Source organism: Phragmites australis, chromosome 16, assembly GCF_958298935.1.
Source record: "Phragmites australis chromosome 16, lpPhrAust1.1, whole genome shotgun sequence".
In the NCBI taxonomy this organism is placed as follows: Eukaryota; Viridiplantae; Streptophyta; class Magnoliopsida; order Poales; family Poaceae; genus Phragmites; species Phragmites australis.
In genome coordinates, this window is record NC_084936.1 from 24,210,366 (window position 1) to 24,232,766 (window position 22,401).

At 43.6% G+C, this 22,401-nt stretch overlaps 2 protein-coding genes across 6 annotated transcripts; one reads left to right on the forward strand and one right to left on the reverse strand.

Moving 5' to 3' along the window:
* Positions 1 to 985: 985 nt before the first annotated feature.
* LOC133895399 (protein DJ-1 homolog C) lies at positions 986 to 5,814 on the reverse strand. 4 transcript variants are annotated; one of them, XM_062335695.1, is made up of 9 exons: positions 5,526 to 5,814; positions 5,246 to 5,446; positions 4,499 to 4,648; positions 4,235 to 4,414; positions 3,875 to 3,952; positions 3,241 to 3,441; positions 2,159 to 2,296; positions 1,597 to 2,076; positions 986 to 1,327 (listed from the first exon to the last, which is right to left on the reverse strand). In XM_062335695.1, the coding sequence occupies exons 1-8, from the start codon at positions 5,718 to 5,720 to the stop codon at positions 1,816 to 1,818; spliced, it is 1,404 nt and encodes a 467-aa protein (XP_062191679.1). In that variant the 5' UTR covers positions 5,721 to 5,814; the 3' UTR covers positions 986 to 1,327; positions 1,597 to 1,815. The 4 variants fall into 4 exon arrangements, with proteins under 4 accessions (XP_062191679.1, XP_062191678.1, XP_062191681.1 ...); XM_062335694.1 differs by having other exon boundaries at positions 1,582 to 2,076; XM_062335697.1 differs by lacking the exon at positions 5,526 to 5,814 and adding an exon at positions 5,043 to 5,109 and having other exon boundaries at positions 1,582 to 2,076; positions 5,246 to 5,260.
* A 4,381-nt stretch (positions 5,815 to 10,195) lies between these two features.
* Positions 10,196 to 17,253, forward strand: LOC133895287 (bZIP transcription factor TRAB1-like). Of its 2 annotated transcripts, XM_062335500.1 has the most exons (5): positions 10,196 to 11,412; positions 11,674 to 11,745; positions 13,107 to 13,136; positions 16,663 to 16,766; positions 16,900 to 17,253. In XM_062335500.1, exons 1-4 carry the CDS (start codon positions 10,543 to 10,545, stop codon positions 16,735 to 16,737), a joined length of 1,047 nt encoding a protein of 348 aa, XP_062191484.1. In that variant the 5' UTR covers positions 10,196 to 10,542; the 3' UTR covers positions 16,738 to 16,766; positions 16,900 to 17,253. The 2 variants fall into 2 exon arrangements, with proteins under 2 accessions (XP_062191484.1, XP_062191483.1); XM_062335499.1 differs by having other exon boundaries at positions 16,663 to 17,253.
* Positions 17,254 to 22,401: the final 5,148 nt, after the last annotated feature.

Genomic DNA, 22,401 nt, shown 5'->3' on the forward strand with positions numbered 1-22,401 from the left:
AGCAGAAGCTGCTATCATGCATTCCTTGAATTGTGATTATTGGTATCTCACCACATAATAATAAAAGCTGCCTCGGCTTCTAGTCTTCCAATTGTTGTCATACAAACAATAACAGTACTATCATATACCGTTCCAGTCTGTAAGGGCTAGTAATCATATATAACTAGGAGGAGGACGCGCTGTGGCTTTGCTTCACACCCAATATCATCTGGAATCAGAAGTTGTAGAAGGGAAGGGAACCATGCCATTGTGCCATATTTTTGGCGTGGCTTTGTACATGAGGCGTGTTCCTAGTGCTGTTGAACATACTTATTCCAGGGCTTATACAACTTGATTGTTTGTAGCTCAAAGGAAAAAACATGCAACTCGAGGACAATAACATGTATCTAGGCTATAGGCCTTGTTTTTATGACTTGATATTTATGAATCTCAAGGTACAAGCCTACAGGGTGACATGCATTCCTACTTATTTTGGTATCTTGGAAAGACTTGCTTGTGCATGTGTGTAGTGCGGTTTCTTGGCGTGTTTAATTTTGACTCAATGTGTCTGAGATCAATTGGGTTGACAGTTCGTAGGGGGTGAAGTTGCAGGGTGATCACTCATAAAAAAATGGATTTAAATTCTAAACACATGTAACTGGTTGTGGTGACCTTCTGAAGATTGGCGCAGGCAAAATCATTGATTCTGTTATACTAACAGCCTTCTAACTTCAGTACTTCATAATTCTAAAACCAACAATAGCTTAGGGAAAAACATGAGTTAAAGAGTCACGAAAGAGTAAAATTAAGGTTGTCGCTAGCTACTTGAACCAAAATAGCACCGACTTGAAGTCACTGAACCAATAAATCGCATGCAAACAAAACAGGGCACTTTTCAGTTACCGACACTTCATGTCATCTGTCACAGCAGGACATTGCCCACTTTTCTGAAGCAGCACTAGTGCGCTACAGACGCTCAACTCATTAGAACAGAGGTTTCGCTCAATTCATCGAATTAAAAAGACATAATTCATCAATAATAAACAGAAAGAGAAGTCAAAGTGATTTCTGAATTAAAAACTGTTGCAAAGAGGTTCAAAACTGAAACAAAACTTGATCCGTTGTTAGCTTGCGAGCCTGAAACTCAGGAAGCAGGAGGCCTGGGATTAGATGGCTAAGACTAAGCTTCCCAGATGAATTTGCACATGGTACCCAGTAACATCGAAGAGCTTCAGATCTCTAGGAAAGCAACCCCCCAAACTGTCTAACATATGCAGTCACATTGGAGACAATAAGGTTTCCTCTGAGAGCACATATAAAATGTCAGCTTACCGAAGGTGATCATTAGCTGCAAATACCATACATTAAATCAGTTAATATCCTACAAATTGTTTCCATCTATGTAATTTTAATTACATGGAAAAGGAAAAGACAGTATTTTAATAGTGAGATATCACCAAACCGTTCTCAAGCTCAAGTTATGATTATGTATGTTGCCTTTATCTTACAGTACAGTATTCCTAAGAAAACTTTTAGCAGAAAAAAGATCATTTGTGTGAAAAACAAAACTATTTATGTCTATCAACATCTAATAGAACTTACCAGTAAGCAATCTACCTCTGTCATTTATCTGCCAACAGATCATACCAAGGAGGTGAATTGACCACCACTGACTCTTCTGAATGCGAAATTGGTCCATCCCAACATATGTAGTGGATGATTTCAGCCTAGCTGTCGAGCAAGGCAGTAATAGAGGAATCTTTGCTGACCCAAGAAGTGTCAATTAACTGTCAATCAGCAGCATAGATTCTGCAAGATCCTTATAGTACAACCGAATCAGTGTCTCCTTTCAGCACATTTCGTAGTATCAACAATTCTAGGTGTTTCACTCTTAGGGTACTCGAAAACTATTCCATTTGCCACACTTTTTGCTCGTCCATGGCCAAAAAATTTCCTGATAATAGCAAGGGCAAAATCAATGGCTGTCGCAAGCCCCTTCCCGGTAATCAAATTCCCGTCAATTACAACCTTTGATTGGTCGATAACTTGGCAAGTGAGACCATTGACTATAGCAGGATCAGCTGTCACTGATTTATCCTGAGTAAAAAAAAACAACCAATGTCAACTTCCATTTCCAGGAAATATTAGATGCCAGGAGTTTTCACTCTAAAAATCTCACCTCGAGCAAACCTTGCTGCTGCAAGATCTTCAGAGAAGAAGAGATCCCACCATACATTCTGCCAGCTTGCTTTTGTTCTTTAAGTAACTTCTTCAGAATTTTGGATCTGTGCAGCCTCTCAGCTCCAGCAGGTCCTCCCTAGACAATTTTGAAAGATACAGCGTATAAGACTGAAATGGCTAAAGCAATATAGCTGAACAAGCTAACAATAGAACAATTTGAGCATGCAAATGCACACACTTGAATTCAAGTCAGTTTCGCATCAAGTACCCAGTACTACACCTTAAGAGCATAAAATGAGACGAGAACAAGATAGGAATTCATAATTGACGAATGCTCCTGCTCGTTCGATAAGAAAAGAATTGACAAAAGCACATAATTTATCTGAGAAACAGCCAAAAATTGCTAGGGAAGACATTTATGCTGACTGCTGAGATACAACTACATTAGCATGAAGTTGCACCAAGACCATGGTTACATACAATTTTTATTCCGCTAAGACTAAACAGACTACTAAAATCTCAAAGATCAATGTGCCAGTACAACTGATCATGGTACCAACAAGATTATTGACTGCATCAGATCAAGTCCCACATAAGAATGCAGCAATGAGATTGTCTCTTCTTTCAAACTTTTGTTCAGTTGGATCCTATCATAGTAAACTAGCTCACTAAATACCTAGATCAACTCCTATACAATAGTTAACTGAAGTTGACCGTGAACGTTAGACATGCATTTCGGAATAGCCTTACTTTTCCCTTACGAACAATTGTGGGGGAGTTCCCCACAGCATATTGGATGAACAAAACAAGCAGGTATTTACAGGGGAGAAAACAAAAAAGGAAGTTAAGATTACAACAAATTATCTAGCCACTGGAAAATACTCGGCCCAAGTTCTTTCGTCCTATGCAGATGCAGGGTTACTTATTCAATCAATAACCTGACATCATCAAAATGATAAGGGCCTGTGGGGGCAATTTTGTCCCTCATCCACAAATCAACTAAATGCCAAATATCTTATAGAAATGTGTGCCGCCATTTATGATCATCCAGATAAAAATGTGAAATGTAAAACGACTTACAGGGAGAACGATTAGATCATATTTTGAATCAGAGGCACTCATAATGCATTTATCAGCAACAATCTTTATCCTTTGAGATCCAACAATATTTGGAGATTTTTCGACTGATTGCAATACCACATTTATCTTTGCCCGTCTTAAAATATCCACCAAAATTGTGATCTCCATCTCTTCAGACCCATTTGCAATTGGAATGAGAACCTGTTTCCCATGTCAAATCAACATCAATGTTATAACAAAACATCCAACACTCCAGCAACAGATATCTGGAGCCAATTGCACCTTTTTCTAGTAATTTGTCCCAAGGATGCATACGGCTGGATGTGCTGGGAGGACTAGATATTACAAAACAACAGCATTTGAGCAGGAACAGAGAGATCAACCATATCACATACTAGGGGATGTGCAACTGAACTGAACTTCAAAGAAGCATTGGTAAGAATAGCAGGTCAAATTGTGCAATAATTTACTCTGCTGCTGTGATTTTTAAAGACAAGTCCTTTAGTCAAACCTACATTTGGCCAAATTTCATATTCATGTAAGCATGATGCCCTATACATTCTGACATAAAATCCTTGGTAAAGGACAAACCCATACATGACATAACACAACACACAGTTCATGGTGTACTTACATGAGGACTGTGATCAAAAGACCACTCAAGTTCATTGACCTCTGTACTTCTTTCAAGATCAGCATCAGTTTGTGTCATCTATGGGGGAATATACAAAAGTTTCACAGTCAATAAAAAAACTGAATAGTTTGAGTTTATCAAGTAAACCTAGTAGGTGTGAACAAACTGAATTTAAGGGAAAAATTAAGAATACAAAGGAGGAATTATGTGTATTTGATTTTATTAATTTAAGGAAGGTGGAGAATTGTAAATCGTGACTTCAACGACCACAACCAACAGACTTAATTTATAAATGAAATAACCTAATCAGCTAAAATACAATATGAAACAACAAACATATGAAAAATTCTTGTGACAAACCAGAGTTCTGTCCACATCTTCAGCTGCATCAGGGCCAAACATTTGCTCAACAAATGATAAAGCAAACTGAAATGTTGTGCCTGGCCCACGACTCGTAGTGAGCTCTCCTGAGACCTGAACATTTGATTCAACAGCTCGAAATGTTGGCAGATCTCCTATAAAAGATGGGTGACAGGTGATCTTGTAATAATATGAAAAAACAATGTCAGCTAGAAAAATACAAACCTTGGTCGACTAAACTTATACATATAACAAAATGACCACCTTTTTTCTCTTGTGGAGGCCCCATGGCATTAGAACAACAGCTGGTGCGGCACATATAGCACCATACAATCTTTTCCCCTCAGCCTGTGCAACCATGATCCTCTGAAGAATCTCACTGTCTCTCAACCGCACTGAACCAGGCATTCCTCCCTGAACACATAACCTCAGGAATCACATAAGATATGTTGGAGACTGTCAGCAAGTGATGTAATACACATGTAACAGCACACGCAAAAATTGTGTGAGGTTGACCACTTGTCATCAGCACGAAAATTGAGCAATCATGGAGACAATAATGCAGGACTAAAGAATAGTGCTTATAAACATTTCAATGTTGTCCCGAATATAGATTAGAACGCTTCTAAATCATTTGCTCTGCTAATTCCAATATGCAATATACTAAGGGCCTGTTTGAATAGGTTGTGCTTTTAGGGCTTCTGACTAGCTGAGGAAGCAGTTGTGCTTGTTGAATTTTGGTTGTTGATTTCTATAATAAATATTTAGCTTTTTAGCACACCCAAAAGCCAGAAAAGACAGCTATAACCTGCTTCTCAGCTTTTAGTTCATTTCAGCCACAGTCGCTTCATCAGCTAGCCAAAAGCCACTGGAAGCTGGGACCAAAAGCCAGCCATTTAGATAGCTTCTGGTTTTTTTAGAACAAAGCTGAAAAATAGCCTATCCAAACTGGGTAAGCCCCACGGGAATCAATTATACCATGCAGGTAAGTAAGAGAAGAATGTGAGTTACCGGAAGAGCCACAAGGTCGAACACCTGGTCAGCGCAGGCGGCAATGTGCATGTCCGCGACGATGCGTGAGCCACAAGAGGCCTCCACCTCAAGGCCGTCCTCAACAGAGGCAAGCGTCACGTCGGCGCCGGCCCGCCGGAGGACTCCGGCGAGGATGACCGCCTCCATCTCCTCCGTGCCCATGGCAATTGGCACGAGAACCTTCACAAGGTACAATACAAAGCGCGAAAAGTTAACCTCTTGATGCTGTTAAAGAGGGGGTGGCGGGCGGAGACCGGACCTTCTTCTTGGGAGGGGGCAAGGAGGAGACGGCCGGTGGGGTGGCGGAGAGCGTGGGGGCGGCCAGCGCCACGGAACGCGGTGGCGGCAACCGAAGGGGAGAGTAAGGGGAGCGGTTTCGTGGGTGTGGCGGTGCCCGTATCCCCATGGCGGGATCTGGCGCCTGGGAGAGGAGCGAGTGCAATGGTGAGAGCATTGAGAATGGCGGATCGCCGGGAGCAGTGAAAAAGGATAGCGTAGGCTGAGAGATGGATAATGTTCCGGCCAAAAAAGAGGCGATGGCTCATACGGGGCAAGAAAAATCCCTATGAAGTGGGATTTTTTTTCGCCACTCTCGTAATGATTATTGTAAGTGTCTGTTTATTTTTTCTACGGATCGTGAGATTCTAGATTTTGAATTATGAGATGTAGAAGTTACTGGATTGTAGATTGTGCCCGTCTGGATTGCTGCAATCTGTTTCTAGAATTCGTCTATTTATTTGCATAATCCGATTATGGGGCATAATTCAGAATCCAGAATCTGAAACAAACAGGGTCTAAGGCTGGTCGAATGGACCACGATAAGGCACGCAAATTTTGGTCCGATCCGAGCACAGCATAGTCTAATTTTAATCGGATCGGATCAACACGACACAATCAGATATTATGTGCCTCGGCCTAGGCATGCATGGCCCGACCTGGCTACGTCCCGCCTCGCTATCGCCCGTCTCACCCTACTGTCACATCCTATCGCTCAGCACGGTATGACGTGACTTAGCTGTATAGAGACTAGCCTGATACGTTTAGCCTAATATGTTGCTTCACAAGCCATGTCGTGGGTTGAGCCTCCGACACATGGATCGTGCATATTGAAAGATTAGCCTGACATGACAGACCATGCCCTAATCAGATCATTTCTCAATATGCTTGTGACGGGCTGGCCCATCAATCACAATTAGCCACCTTTAGACCATTCTTCAGATACCATTCTCTTCAGCCTTTTACATAATTTGTCACAGAGAAAATCTCTCCAATATAAAATATGAGTTGATTCTCGCATAAGCTATTTTCCTTACTATCTTCTCATCTAATAAAAGTCTCTAAAATTCAAATAATTTACCCACTTTTACTATCCACCACCATCATCTAGCCTCTCCGTCTTGTTATCAGCTATGGATATAGGATCTGTTTTACTAATAAAAATAAATGAATAAATCATGAAGGAAATTAGTAGGTAATCTCCTCCTCCTTTTTTGAATCCTATCCGAAATCAAGCTACGACATCGCTTCTAACGTATTCATTCAGCGACAATCTTATAGCACATCCGCATCTCTATACATTGAGTTTGTATTTGATGTTAGCGCGTCTAATATTGTGTTTTCGTTTCAACGCAAAAACACTTAACTAGTTTATTATTTGTATATCACTTTGACCACTTAGGGTCCGTTCCGTGGGGGTCTAGATTCTTCTAGAAAGTTTTGGTGTCAGTTTCTCTGTTAAATCAGAATCACTTTATCTAATCGTTTGGCTAGTCAGATAAATTCTAATTCTCAAAAGAGGATGTCAGTTATAAATAAGAAGGAAGCAATTCGTAAACAGGAGATATCACCTGGTCTTCCCTCGCAGTGTGAAAAAGAGAAACGTTTTGGATTCAAATCATTTGCTAAAAAGCATCGTTTGATAGGAATTACATTGATTCTGGTCTGAATTCAAAAGTTTTTCCCATCCAAACGGGACCTAACAAGAGGTAAAATAGTCATTAGCTCTTCTCTCCCTCTCCCTCTCCCTCTTCCTCTTCCTTTGAGTTTCTGTAAGGTGGCTGAAGTCGAGGCCTTGAGGGGCAACGGTGATTGCTCAAAGTCTAGTAGTAGAGCTACAGTGACATGTGAGTTTTGGAGGAAAATGAGCATGAAAGCCCCGCCAGCCATAGAAGCTCGTCCTCACCATCATGGTGGCAGCACCCTCACCTTTCTCACTCTTGGTTGGTTGCAGGTTTGAATTAGGATTGGATTGGAGGGTGGGAAAAAGCCAATTGACATGTGGCCCATACTTGTCAGCCACTCGAGGGGGCGATCCAGGCATTTTTCAAAGAAACTGACATGCTTCTTTTAACTCACAGTCGATGACATATGATATAAATTCAAGTCATTAAGTGGTATATATACAAAGAAGCTTTGCCTTTTCAATATCAAATCATAATATCTGAAGTACCCAGTGATAAATAGAGGATCTTCTTATTTTATGTTTCTACAAAATTACGAAAGCATAAACCTCAAAGAAGGGTGGGGTATCTATGTCACTACCAAAATTAGCCTTGCTTTAGTTTGTTCACTTGGGAGCATTATATTTAGGAATCAAGTTTTAATTATTTTTACCAAAACCCACACTTTTGAACTAAAAATACTATTCCACCCAATTGCTAGTTTATTTCTTAGTTCATCACTTGGTTAGCTGTGATGGTTTTTTTAACTAGAGTGGGTAGTTAGATATCAATTAAGTATGTACTTGCATCCTAATTATATTATAATGTCATGACACCATTATCAATTTGGATATAAATGGTGTATTTGCATCATAGCGATATTTAATAATGTACATATCATCTAATCAAATGTATTAATCTAGTGGTGGACGTAGGATGGCCTAGTAATGGCTCATCTTCTTCCTCTCACTCCCCCCCCCCCTCTCTCCTTGAAGTGCTAGCGGGTATGGAGCTTGAGCAACCCCAACCCCTGCTGGATTTGTCCTTGTGTTGATTTATTCGTTGAATGGATATAGATGAGCTAATGACATAGTATTGTAGTTCTCCATTGCACTAGCAATAGAGAGGGGTGGATGTGATGTTCATTATCATAGTTATGATCTTATAAACTTTTAAGAAGGACTACACCTTATTCTTTCGGTTGTCATGGTTTCATTTTTGGTCTACTTTAGCACAAAATGTGATGAGGAAGTTAGACATTGCAACGGTTATAGCTTGCCTGACTTCGTCAGGAAATTTGCAGTGACATGTGGCAAGCAATCAAGCATACCCTAGATCATTCTTTAGAAAAGGTATAGTCTTATGGAAAAAATTGAGAACATTTATTGAAGAAAGGTCGCCTAATCTATCGCACACAACATATATTATCACACCAAGTGCACCATAGTGACACCACATAGTTGGTGTGCCTCTATCTAGACTAGCTTGGGTTTTGACCTTACATCGGCATCATGCCTAGTTGTGTCATGATAACTATAAACCTAAGTGATAAGCTTTTGTTGTGTGGTCTTAACTCATGTCAACCATCATTCGGCAACATGTTCCCCACACGATCACGTGGGGTGCAAAAGGGCATGTGAGAAAACAATGGTGGTGATGCAACTAGAGACATCGGTGATGGCATATAGTGTCCACAATGATGAAGATGTTTCAGGAAGAAATAGACAAGAAACAAAAAAAAAGGTTGCATGCTCATTTCTATGTATGTTGCGACAATTGTTGTTCGGTATAAAATGTCGTAGTCTTTTCCTTATAAATGATGGTAGCAGTCTAATATTGTACCTCTATATCTATAGGAGACACCTATTATTGTGGTTTTGAGGCTTTATTATGGACTTACTTGCATTAGTTTGAAACAGGATATCATTCACCGAGTCACTAAAAAGCAATAGAATTGTTAATTTGCATCCATCAACGATAGTCTAGATCCGAAAAATCTTTGACAATTCACCAAAATTTTATTTGCCTTAAATTTTATCAATGACTACAATCCTCAAGCGGCCATTGTGATAATTATATATTACTTTTCCAACATATGATTCAAACTAACTATATGAAATATGAATCATAGTATGGGGAAACATTTATTTATCACCTGCTCACACATACCAAAACCTCTTCATGGCATCATTGATCTGTACATACACATGTGTGCGTCATGGCACCGTGCCGCACGAAGCCTTTCGTTTCACGCCAAGAGCATTGCTAAAGCGACATCTATGGTAGCACATGATAACATCTAAGTCCCTTGTTAAAATGAGATTACTAACTCAATGTGAAAAGCTCAACAATAATTTGCTGGTTTAATTAACATCTCATGAACCCGTTTCGAGCACAATAGTTTTATTTGAATCCTGCAAAAAAAATTTGGGACGCATTTCAAACGGGACCTAAATACTATGTCCAAAATGACAAGCACTTGTTAAATTTCTGTTTGGTCCCAATTCTCACCACTGATCCTCTCCATTCTTCAACCGCTGAGCAGTACCGTACGAAGCACGAGAAGAGAAACCCAAAAAGGGACCAGGTTACCCAGATCTGCTACCATATCTGGTAGGTACGATGCTTCCCAGAAGGCGCCGGCCCCGCCCCCTGACACCCACCAACCCTATCACCTTCACTGACCTAGGGGCCCGCGATGATGGCCCGCTTGCTAGAAGCACGGCCTCCGCGGGGCCCACCGAGGTCAAGACTCCGTGGTGTACTCTTTGTTCTTGTCGGATTAAAAAAACTGGCAGCCAACGGAGGCGATGCTCGCCACGTCTCGCGCTCTGATTGGCGCGACGTCGCATCAGCCCGGTCCACGCCTCGCTGCGCCGCCACGTACTCCGCTTCCCACTCCACTGCCTCGCAGAGCTCTCGGATCCTCTGCGCCGCGTCTTTCACCCCGCTAGGAGTGGAGTAACAGCAATACCGTTGGGTAGGTGGGCGGGCGCAGAGGATCCCGGGGGTGGCCACTATACGCACCGGCGCGGGGATGGGGACACCTGTCCCCGCCGCACTCTGCCCCCGCCCCCGCCGCGCGCACCCCGCACCAAGGCGAGCCGAGGTGAGGCGAGGGCGAGTCGGCGAGACAGGGAGCAGCTGCCTCCGCCCACCCAACCCAACCCATCACCAAAGCGGAGAGGGGCGCACAGTCACTTGCCTTCCAATTCGGCCGTCTCACGCATCGATTGCTTCCGCGCCACCCCAAGTAACCTATATAGTGCCGCGCGAAATTCGCTCGGCTTCCTCTTCCTCCGCCGCGTCGCAGTGGGAGGGAGGAGGAAGGGAGGGATGGATCTGAAGGACGGCGAGAGGAGAGGGGCGGGGGCGCTGTCGAGGCAGGGGTCGATCTACTCGCTGACGTTCGATGAGTTCCAAAGCACGCTCGGCGGGATGGGGGGAGGGCTCGGCAAGGACTTCGGCTCCATGAACATGGACGAGCTGCTGAGGAGCATCTGGACCGCGGAGGAGAGCCAGGCCATGGCCTCGGCCTCGGCGTCCGCGGCGCCCGGCGAGGAGGGGGCGCTGCAGAGGCAGGGGTCCCTCACCCTGCCCCGCACGCTCAGCGTCAAGACGGTGGACGAGGTTTGGCGGGACGTCATGCGCGAGGTGCCGCCGCCGGGGACGGCCGGTGGTGGGGAGCCGCAGCCCAGCCGGCAGCCGACCCTCGGGGAGATGACGCTGGAGGAGTTCCTGGTCAGGGCCGGGGTCGTCCGGGAGAACCCCGCCGCGGCGACGGAGATGGCGGCTGCCGTCCTCGTGCCGCCGGTGGCTCCGCGGCCGATTCAGGCGGTCAATAATGGCTCCTCCATCTTTTTCGGCAACTCTGGGGGCGCCAATGACATCGGGGCCGGCGCGATGGGGTTTGCGCCGGTGGGGATTGGGGACCAGGCCATGGGCAATGGGCTGATGCCTGGGGTGGCAGGGATGGCGGGTGCTGCGGTCACTATGAGTCTGGTGGATACGGCGGTGGCCCAGCTAGATTCTGTGGGCAAGGGGAACGAGGACCTGTCCTCGCCGATGGCGCCGGTGCCGTACCCCTTTGAGGGGGTGATAAGGGGAAGGAGGAGCGGTGGGGGTGTAGAGAAGGTGGTTGAGCGGCGGCAGAGGAGGATGATCAAGAACAGGGAGTCTGCGGCTAGATCCCGTGCCCGGAAGCAGGTAATACCCTTGTCCTGAATTCTTGCATGTGTTGCATAAGTAGCTGTTTCCTATTGCAAGTTGCTGTGCTAAAATATTGTATTACGATTCTGGTAAATCGGCACATTGGGCTTATCCATGGCTCCATGCCTTGTTGAAAACAATGGATATTTGATAAATAGTAATTGTAAATGCAATCTGGCTTTCATGTCGCATTTGTAGCTTTGACACTACATTTTTTCTCTAGTTTCATGTTTCAGTCATATCTTTTACAATTTATAGGCTTATACCATGGAGTTGGAAGCTGAAGTTCAGAAACTCAAGGAACTGAACGCAGAATTGCAGAAGAAGCAGGTATGTGTCATTTGCACCATTTCTGTGCACTTAAAGAGTATTTTATATCATTTGACTGAAAGGGATTCTGATTACATTTGCACATCTGTCACAATGCTAATTGATATTATTTCATCAACGTTGTTGGAATTGCAAATGTCTAGTTCTATAGTGAATTATTTTCAGTGAGTTGGTCTCAAGGCTTTGGAAACTGGGTACAGATAATTGTTCAATTTTTAAAATGTTTCATCTCTAATGAAGTACATTTGAACAAGTGTTGTGTTGCATTGCGTCAAAACAATTTGAAAGAATAAGTGGAGATTATCACAATTGATACAAGCAGAACTGAATTGAATAAAAAAAAAAGTTGAGAGTTGAGACCATTCTATTTTATTTATTTAGTTTTCTAGGGAGTCGAGACCATTTTAATAATTGAAGTGGAATTGAACTGAAACAATCAGACAATTTTGAGAGAAGTAGCACTTTGTTTCAATTTTCAAAATTGAAAGAGCTGGGCAGGAAATACGTGGGATTAGAACATGAAAAATTCTTTTAAAATATATTATATATCTTGAACTTTAGTAACTTTTGCATAGCGATCATACAGTTGTTTTGTCTTGGAATTCATTTTAATGCCAAATTTTTGTTTGTTTGAAGTTTTACATTATTTTTAATCAATAGCATGCTTCAAACACAGCACTTGAATAATACTTAATCTGGAAAAGAAACATGCTATTACACAGAACAATAGGCATCTTTATTCCTCTCTCCCAAGTCCCCTCCCACCAGATAGACAAATCAACATAATTCCTTGCCCTTGTGTTCTGTCTACCCATTCCAATGTGAAATTGCTTTTCACTCAACTGTCCTCTTGAGTCAAACGCAATGAAAAATGGTGCAATGACCAACTTTTGCCACTTTATCATCACTTTAAAGAGGGGAAACATTGAGGGCCTGTTTGGATAGGATTTGGAGCAACCCCCCTTCATCCGAACAGGGGATGAATAATCCTATTCTATGGCTTTATAGAGTTATAGGTTACTCTATGCTGTCAACTAATGAATCTTCTAACTCCTCCAAACTAATTTCCAAATTAAAATGGACAGTTCACCAGTGCCATGTTGCAAAATTTGAAGGACGGTCTATTGGTATACCGATATTTTACATGTCCACCAATTATGGAAACTTTTTTATGGTAATTTTGAATGAACAACAATGTAACATCAATTATGAACATTGTTGTGCCATAATGAGGGTAGATATATCTTTTTCAAGATTATTTATTCTCCAACGGCTACATTCGAAATTTCTGTCATTGTCAAGTTTATAGGCATCTCTGGGTGGTGGTGATTCCTAATCTTGTTTATCTCTTAAATTTGCAGGAAGAAATGATGGAAATGCAGAGAAATCAGGTAGATTTTGTGGGTCCAACTCTGTTCTTGATGTTCTTTTCACTGTACACTTAAAAATGGATGCATTCCTCTTTTCATCTAGTGAATTTCGGAGTTTTTTTTCACTCAATAGGGAAACTGGTTGAAACTAGCCTTCTATGCTCCATTGTTTGTTATATAGATGCATTCTTTCATAACATTGGTTGAACTGGTTTGGTAAGCTATGGTTGCTGGTCTATCCTTGGATTTTCGTGCATATGGAAAATGATGTCGATATGGTATTAGAACTCAGAACTCCATATAGAATAGTAATACTACTATTTGACCTGAAAGTTGTATCCAGACACTTTATGGGTTAGTTGACCAAAGTCAACCTGTGTAGCTTCATCACTAGGTGCACTAGAATTTGTAAGGGAGAACAGGACCGCTTATATTTACGTTTTTACAAGGGAGGTAGATAATTTGTAAGTAAAAAGTGTTCTTAAGAGCATAAGCTATGCATGAAAACTTGTGCCGAGAGTGGGACCTGCTGGAGGTCTACACCATTTTCCCAAAAAACACGATACGCAGATACGTTTTAGTATATATATATTTTTAAAATAATAAATCACAAATAACAATGGGAATAAACCACATATACGCCATCTTCTCACCATCGGAAGGAACACAGAGTGTCCAACACCTAGATCCTACAAAATGAACCCTATTGCCAAGCCAATCGGGAGGGGAAAGGGGGGAAAAGGGGAGGGGGAGAAGGAGAACTCACCGGTTGCAGGAGGCCTGAGGTGATGCGGTCGATCCCGAGGCCCCTCGCCAGGAACAACAACAACTTCGGCTGCTCTGGCTGCGTCGGAAGCTTTGGCTGCTTCGGGTCATTGAGGAGGGCCTCGTAGGACCCGTGTAGGCGGGTGGCGCCGGCGCTTGCCCTTGGAACAGGAAGACGTGCACCGTGCAGCAGTGGTGTTGAGGCGTTGGAGAAGAACGTGGAGGTGACCGGCGACGAAGAAGACATGTGCGGTGGCAGTGAGGCGCTGCGTGCGGTGAAGAAGAACGGGGAGGTGGCCGGCGACGAAGAAGACATGACAGTGAGGCACTGCGCACAGTGTTTGGCCAGTGAGGGAGGCGTGTGGCTGTGCGACTAGCGACTGGGCAGATAGAATCACCGGGGTAGTATTAGGTCACAGACAGGCAGAGGTGGGTTGGACTGTATCAGAGACACGTATCCCAGACGCTCAGAAGTATCGGGCCCAGGTATATGATTAATTCATATTTATTTTTTACGGATACTCTATGGATACGTATCCACCGCGTATCCGGGGTGTATCCGTATCGGACACCGCATCCGACACGGATACGACCCTTGGGTGGCGTATCCATGTTTTAGAGCTAGAGGTTTGTTATTTATAGTCCGCCAAGGGGTTGACTCACATGTTAAACATGAGCGCTCTGCAAAAGGTGCAACTTTAGAAACAACACTTTAGACAAATGCATCTCCATGCGAGAGAACACCTTGTACATTGGAGGGACTGATCCTCATCAATCGGTACACCAAAGGCATAGCGAGTGATGTTGTTTTGACATGAACCTGAGAGGCGGCAGCCTTTCTTGAAGGTGATGAGGGGACAAATGATTACGTGAGAGGTAATGAAGGCGAGTATGCTGATGTAGGCAACCTAAATGTGCTTTTTAGGATGCCGGTTGATTTGGCCACTCCTAGGTAATTATCACATAAGAGGCTACAGATTTTGGGGAAGGTGGGAAAAGCGCCACGTGTTGCCTGAGGTGCATTAACACTTCTACTGAATGGAAGTTTCTCATTACGGTTCACCCAAGCAAACTTGCATTTATCTCAATTCACTTGGACTCATGACATAGAGATGGAATCTTTTAATAGTCTAAGAGTAAATATCAGAGAACTACACTTGTGCGCTAAAATTATCACAAAACTACACATATTATCAGAAAATTACACATTTTAGCAGCTACTGACTACCAGGACCCACATGTCATGCACATGTGGCTTCTGCTGACTTTAGGGTGGTTGACAAGTGTGCCTGACATGCCAATTCATGCCAATAAGTGTAGTTTTCTAATAATATGCGTAAAGTATGTGTAGTTTTGTGATAATGACTTCAAAGTGTCGTTTTGCGATAATTTTGAGCACATAAGTGCAGTTCTCTGAAATTTGCTCAAATTCTAATGATGAAACTTGAAACACTTCTAGCTGGAACCGAAACCCTATTATCTTTCACATTTTTGCGTTTACTGACTGGCATACGTATCATATTCATAACTTCCATGATGATATGCAATGTTGAAAACATTAAATGGCATTTTTTTTTTCTGCAGTCGGGTTATTGTACTTTGAGATTCTGTAACACCATGAATTCAGTTATATTGCCAAATGATTATTTTCTCTTCATCATAAGTCAGCCTAGCAAAAATTGTGGATTGTTTGGTCAGATTTGCAAACATTGTCTAACCATTGGTTTACTATGCCCTTGGTTATAGCTGCTGCTTTTTTTGGTCTCGGTGTAGTATATCTTACACCAGTCCCAGTATTATTCATCTAGAATTTAGATCACCTTTCCTTTTTGTTCACTCGAATTTTTTTTAATATCCCACTAACTTGCAAACCTAATACAGCAAGAAGGTTTGATACATTCATAAGCTTCTTATATGAATCAAACTTTAATAATTTATCACACACTTCAGTGTTTTTTGTTGATCACAAGTAGCAGTACATGGTCAATGCATCTATGTATACTGGTAATGTTATCATGGTAACTGAATTCACCTGGTTGTTTGGCTAGCGGGCCTTGGCTCCAGGGGTGGACCCAGGGAAAAAATTGAGTGGGGACACTTGGGCTGTTGTTGGGCTTCTACAAGTTGGGCCAGAGAGGGCATTAGTGATGAAAACTTGATATATACGGTTACGGGTCGGAATTGAGTGGGGGCCTAGGCCCCCACTGGGCTCAACGTGGGTCCACCCCTGCTTAGCTCATTGCAGAGTTCAGTTGTAAATAACAGGTTAGATGGCATCATTGTCGTGGAGCATGGCTCAGGCCCTGTTTGTTTCAGCTTCGGATTCTGGCTTTCAGCTTTTATAATCTGAAGCTGAAACAAACAGGCAGCTTTTGGTTATAGCTTTTTAAAATCTGCTGGTTGGATTGTGAGAATCTGAGAAGCTGGTTTTTCTCAGCTTTTGATAGATTGTGAAAGTCCATTTTACTAAACTATCCATTAAATTTTTTTTAGAATCTACAGTCTAAAAGCTTTTCACAATCCAGCTTTTATAAGCTGCTTTTCAGAATCTCTAGCTGAAACAAACAGGCCCTCAGACAAGTGTGCAAGCCATTATCCATGCATAGCTGACACAATCGTGGGTGTTCTGTTTTGTAGAGTTTTTCTTTTTAATCCATCTACTATGCAGTAAGTTGACATGCGGCCTCTTTCCTTGCAAATCCTCTTGTACATGCATCTATTTACATATGATCCATTTGTATTGTTTAGATAAATGATTAAAAAACTGACTGTCTGTGAACAGGTCCTGGAAGTGATCAGCAATCCGAATGCTCAAAAGAAACGCTGCCTGCGAAGAACATTGACAGGCCCCTGGTAATTGAGTTGATGATGATCAGACTTGACAAGGTATTTAACATTATGGTACTTGTACATATCGTCAGGATTTGGAAACCCCAAATGCCTGTTGTATATTAGTGATCAACAGAGTCGAGTGTACCAGTGCTTAACGTGCTTCTTTGATTCACAACCATGCAAGCAGGCTTTATTGCACTTCTGTGCCCTCTCATGCACTTTATGTACCCTGATGACTGATGGTCCTAGTTCCTGTGGTACGGTTTCATAAGAATATAAATGGGGGTAGTTCATGGTTGTTTGGCCCCTGATTGCATTGTCTAAGAGAAGTTGTGGAGCGTCATGCTGATGGAGCTCACTGAACTTTGCAAGAAATGGCTCTGTATCTGTTCCAGATATTGGAGACAGAGGAGCTCTTTTTGGTACTATAGGGCTTGAAGTTGGAAGTTTTAGGATTGAAGTCTGAACCCTTGGTTCATGTCATGACCGAACTTATAACTGAGGGATATTGAAGAAGCATCTAATGGGTTGAATTTATTCACGCTGGTTCTCTTGTCTGTGTAAGATGATGGCAGTGGCTATATCCCCTTCTAAAAGTTAGATATTGGAGCTCTTTGTTGATAATTTAGATTGGAAATTGTACATTTTAGGGTTGAAAGTCTGAAGCTTGGTCTTGTCATAAGACTGAACTGGTTCTTGGTAATTGAAGGAGGTTGAAAAAACATCCAGTTAGCAGAGATTTGTTGATTTCCATGCTCACAGGTAGTCTGAGTCTGTATAACATGATGCTAGTGGTTAATGTTTCTGTTCTAGGAGTTGGAGATTTTGGATCTCTTTGTTGGTAATTTAGATTGGAAGTTGCGGGTTAGGTTTAAGTCTGGAGCTTTGGTCCATAACATAAGACCGAACTGATAACTAGAGCATATCAGAAAGAAAAAAGCAGCATAGTCTAGTTGATTCCATATATGCCGCGTTTCTGCTCTAGACTGGAAGTTGGCCGTGGTCAGGTTGGTAGTTGCAAGTTTCAGCGCTGAAGTCTAAAGGTTCGATTCATATCATAAAAATGAACTGAACGAAGCATAGTATAGTCGAGTGAAACGCACAAGTACTCTTGTCCATGTAAGATGATGCCGGCTGACATGATGTATGTAGCGGCAATGGATCAGATTGGGTATAAATGCTTCGAGGCTTCACCTAATCGCCCCTGAATTTAGCCATCTTGGCTGATGCTTCCGTTCCAAAATTCTTCGGCCTTGTGAGCTAGACTTCTGCAGTTTTGCTACTGTGCCGTGCATGTGGACTAGCAGGCCTTTCGGCATGTGAGCTGCACCTTGGTGGCCCGATCCACCATTTCAGCTATACATTCTTGTGTGATAAGTCCCGGACGAACAGTAATTATGACTTGTCTCTACTACAGTATGTGAACAGTAGGCACAATACTTACCACTCAGTACATATACAACAGTAAGCTCATATACACTAATACTGTTCACAAAACACATAATACTGTTTATGGCACTGTTTTCATGACTTCAGCACGTATCCTTTCTTGTGATGTTCTGATGGATCTCTGCTTCGATGCAAACTTTCCAGGTGCGTGAACAGCACATCAGATCAGGTAACCACATTGAAGAAGGCGTGTGTAATCATGCATTGTCATTACGGCACTGGAAAGCCCCGGAGCTTTACGCCGAACAAAGAAAATACTGCCTCTATCAGATGAACTGCATCGGCCTCCGGGCATAGATATCAGCTCAGAAAATGACACTACTTAAATGCAGAATCCGACGTACTTGCGTTCAGACAAGACTGTAGACTGCAGTAGGCTTTTAGCAGCAAAACACGTGATTGGTTATATGCATGAGCCATATCTTAGTCTGATGCAAGCGTATATTGATAAGCTCGTTAGGTTATCGGTTTCTATTATTTTAGTCGTGGATGTAAATATACTTCTCATTCTAGTTTTAAAGTGATGAAGAGATCGAGTTTTACTCTTGAATGAGGGCTGACGGATAATTGCATTGCATCCGTATGTGCAAGTGAGCTCACAAGTCAAATAGATTTGACCACTAATTATACAGCCTTATACGGGCAATCAATTATAATCTCAGTACATCTAATCTCTCGTTTAGCCTTAGATTCGGTCAACCAAATAGAAACTATGCTCAATCTCTTCAGACAGATACAATCAACCAAACATTCTTTTTTTTGTTAAACAGATATCGAGTTCACACATCGAGTTCACATTAGTCATGCATTTCCACTAGTGTTCACATTAGTCATGATTCTCTTGTGACTTATGAAATCAATCAATCAGTTGCGTGAATTATCTCCGCCAACATGGTATCAGAGGGTTTCGTTCCTTAACCGAGCTACTAAATCGCTTCCGTCACGCCGCCCTCGAGGAGATCAATCCCCATGATCTCCACCGGAGCTGCGTAACCCGTAGTTTAGTGTTTGTGTCACCGATCCATATATCGGCTACCACAAATTAGAGTTTTCCCCGATCATCTTCAGATTGATTTTTTTTCTATTTTTTGGGATCATAGATCGGTTTGCGTCGCCCTACCGACCCGTTGACGTTCCTCGGCTTTGGACTTCACCGCCTTAGCTTCGACCTCTCCTCTGATGGCTTCGCGGCTGGACGTGACGCGCTCGTCGACATGGCTCTCATTTGCGGCCTTCCGAGCGCGTCGTCCGTCGTTGTCATCACATCGGATCATCGTCGCCGGCTCATCGTCAGCAAGCACGAGCCCGTCACACCACCGAGAATGAGTCTGTCACTGCATCGCCCATCATGGTTGCAACGTCGATGCTCGTGGTCACGCTATCATCATCGGGGTTCCCGTCTCTCCAAACAGTAATTCTACCCTATGCTGCTCATTCTCATCACCACGCTAGCTATCGCTCCAAGTTAGCGCCTTCCTCCAACACCTCCAAACCGCTGGCGCCACCCCATTGAGGCTACCGCTGCCAGTCGAGGTCCACGGACGGAAACCTGACTTTGTGCACGCGTGTGCTCGTGTTGGTGCTTTAGGCTTGCATCCTCCTCTACGGTTCGACCACGATCACCTTGCTCTCGGCTACCTTGGTAATAAAAGGGCTATCATCATCTTGAGCCAATTGTCGGCTTACACTCCAGTATGAGGGGGCTTACGATATGAATTGGAGGATGTTCAAGATTGCCTACGTCTTCACCAAGAGATTGCCTATGTCTCGAGTCTGAACGTCTGTGAGTAGACGCTCAGACTGCGTGGATGGGTTAGACAGATGTCATGTTCACACCAGCTTACTGTTCATATTAGTCATACATTCCCACTAGTATTCACATTAGTTTAGTGTTCACATTAGCCATGATTCCCATTAGCCATAGCTAGCTATATATATGTGTAATCATTTATGACTTATGAAATCAATCAATCAGTTGCGTGAATTATCTCCGCCAACACTTTTTAACAAATATGATTCTATTCAATTTTCTTTCCCTCAATCTACGTGTATGGTCCATGCGGGCTAACCAAATCACACCCTAAGCCCTACCGTCCAAGCAGCGAGAAGATGACAAGTCGTTTCATTGAACGTCGGTGCCCGGTGCTACATGTAATTTAAACACGAAAGGCGGACAAGAACATCCTACCGCGCCTGAGAATGACCCTCTGTCTTCGGTGCCGGGCAATTCCAACTTGCTGCGAGTACGAATTGAACACTTCCCTTTCTTTGCAGCATCTTCTGTTCCTCCCAGCTGTTGCTTGATGTGCCTTGTCTTCAAGATCAACGGCACTTGTAAAGGCGGGCGTCCTTTCTTTTTTAGTATTGAAGCATGTTTGGGGCTTATGAATCTCACATGAAACAATTCAACTTACGTAGGATATGAAAATTTCCCCGTGTCCCAAACGGGCCTCGTTCTATCGCCAAGCAGCCTATAATTGTGTAAGTTACATGTACAATTGTATCCGATCCATGTTGTTTACGTTGTAGATTTGCAGTACCCTGTCATGGCGCCCGGGCTGGCTGTTGCTGTTCTCCATAGCCCAAACTGCACATCTATCCCTGTCAAGGCATGTATTGCTGCTCTGCCATTATACCAGATATGAGATCTCGATATGGCACCTAGCTTAGGTAGCAGCAGCCGCGGGCAGGGCTCACGATTTGTCGAGTCATGGTCATCACCAGCAGCCAACACTCCCAGCCTTGGCATTTGCCTCACGAACAGAGGACCCGCTCCGGGTAGTTCATGTACAGTCTCTGTCCGAGCGAGGAGGGGTCGTCTTGCCGGGCCTGCCCCGATGGCGGCACCACCCTTGTGCTCCCTACGCACCGGGACACGGCGAGCCCACACTGGCTCCACCCGATTCCGTAAACGCATGACACAGTCTGCGTCGTGTATGATTTGAGCAGTTCATCTCCCCGTCTCTTTCTCTTGCCTTCCAAGGATCAGAGACTTGGGAACATGTCAGGTACCGAGATGGTGACGACGCGAGAGGCGTGAACGCTTGATGCTGGGAGCGCGCGTGTTGTTTGGCGCATGTGTGCTTCGGCCCGTGTTGGGTCTGGACTTGGGCTGGCTGGTGTCTTAGCTGGGCGTGAGTTGGCGTGGTGTGGAGAGGGGGTTAAATACTTTGCGTTGTAACTAACGTAGGATTGAACTAAATAGAACATTCTTCTTCTGATCCCAAAACACTGCTTCCTTCTCGCGGCTGTGCCGTGCTCTACCCGTTCTTGTGTGCGCAAGCTCCTCCGCCGATTGTGCTGGTCACTGGGACCGTCACCATTGGTATCAAAGCCCTCTACCACCCTCGTCGTTGCCTCCGTCGCACTGGCGCCACTGAAGAAGCCTTCGAAGTTTGAAGCTCAGATGCGACATCCATGGAGGGTTTGGCAAAACAATTTCAAGGGTTCAAGATGATGCTTCAACAAACCCTGGACAAGCTCAACGGCATCGAGACATGGCGCTCAACAACCGATGAGTTGCTGAGCACCTTGCTATCGAAGACGGAGGAGGTGACTACCCGGGTTCAGACATTGGAGTCATAGCCACGGCCTGCTCCGGTACTGTTGCCACTCGTCGACATGACTCCACTGAAGGCTGCACACCCACCTACGTCGACCTTAGAGTGGCCCAATGGGCATCGTGTTGCACCTTTAACCCAGGATGACGGCTCTGGGATCCTTCGAACCCTGCAACCGCTCCCGGTCATAGGTATGCTCACCGAGACAAATCCCCATCTGATTAGGTTATCAGATGATAAGAGAAATTTGATGCCTCGATCTAGTCCGCTGCCAAAATTGGAGTTTCCTAAGTTCAATGGAGAAAACCCATGTTTATGGAAGGATCGGTGCGAGATGTATTTTGAGGTCTATTCAGTTGGGGAAAGTCTCAAAACTAGGTTTGCTGCGTTGAATGTCACTGGTGCTGCATCCTCTTGGTTGCAGACATATGAATTGTGTGGGATTGTGATTTGCTGGGAGGAGATGTGTAGAGCTGTGTGTGATTGATTTGATAGGGATCAATATTAGGAGAACATGATCAATATAAGGAGAACATGAGTCAGTTGGATAATCTGAAGCAGAGAGGTTCAATCTCAGATTAGTACAACAGTTTTGAACAGCTTGCACATAACATCTTGCTCTATAATACCTCCTACGATGATGTGTATTTTTTTCACTAGATCCTTAGGGGGCTTGCAGG

Excerpts from the sequence above, each read along its gene's own strand:
- LOC133895399 (XM_062335695.1), bottom strand. The coding sequence starts at position 5,720 with ATGCTCTCACCATTGCACTCGCTCCTCTCCCAGGCGCCAGATCCCGCC. Across the intron at positions 5,447-5,525 it reads TGCCCCCTCCCAAGAAGAAG|GTTCTCGTGCCAATTGCCAT; the intron begins GTCCGGTCTCCG and ends TACCTTGTGAAG. Across the intron at positions 2,297-3,240 it reads ATGATCTAATCGTTCTCCCT|GGAGGACCTGCTGGAGCTGA; the intron begins GTAAGTCGTTTT and ends AAAATTGTCTAG.
- LOC133895287 (XM_062335499.1), top strand. The coding sequence starts at position 10,543 with ATGGATCTGAAGGACGGCGAGAGGAGAGGGGCGGGGGCGCTGTCGAGG. Across the intron at positions 11,413-11,673 it reads GATCCCGTGCCCGGAAGCAG|GCTTATACCATGGAGTTGGA; the intron begins GTAATACCCTTG and ends TACAATTTATAG. Across the intron at positions 13,137-16,662 it reads TGGAAATGCAGAGAAATCAG|GTCCTGGAAGTGATCAGCAA; the intron begins GTAGATTTTGTG and ends GTCTGTGAACAG.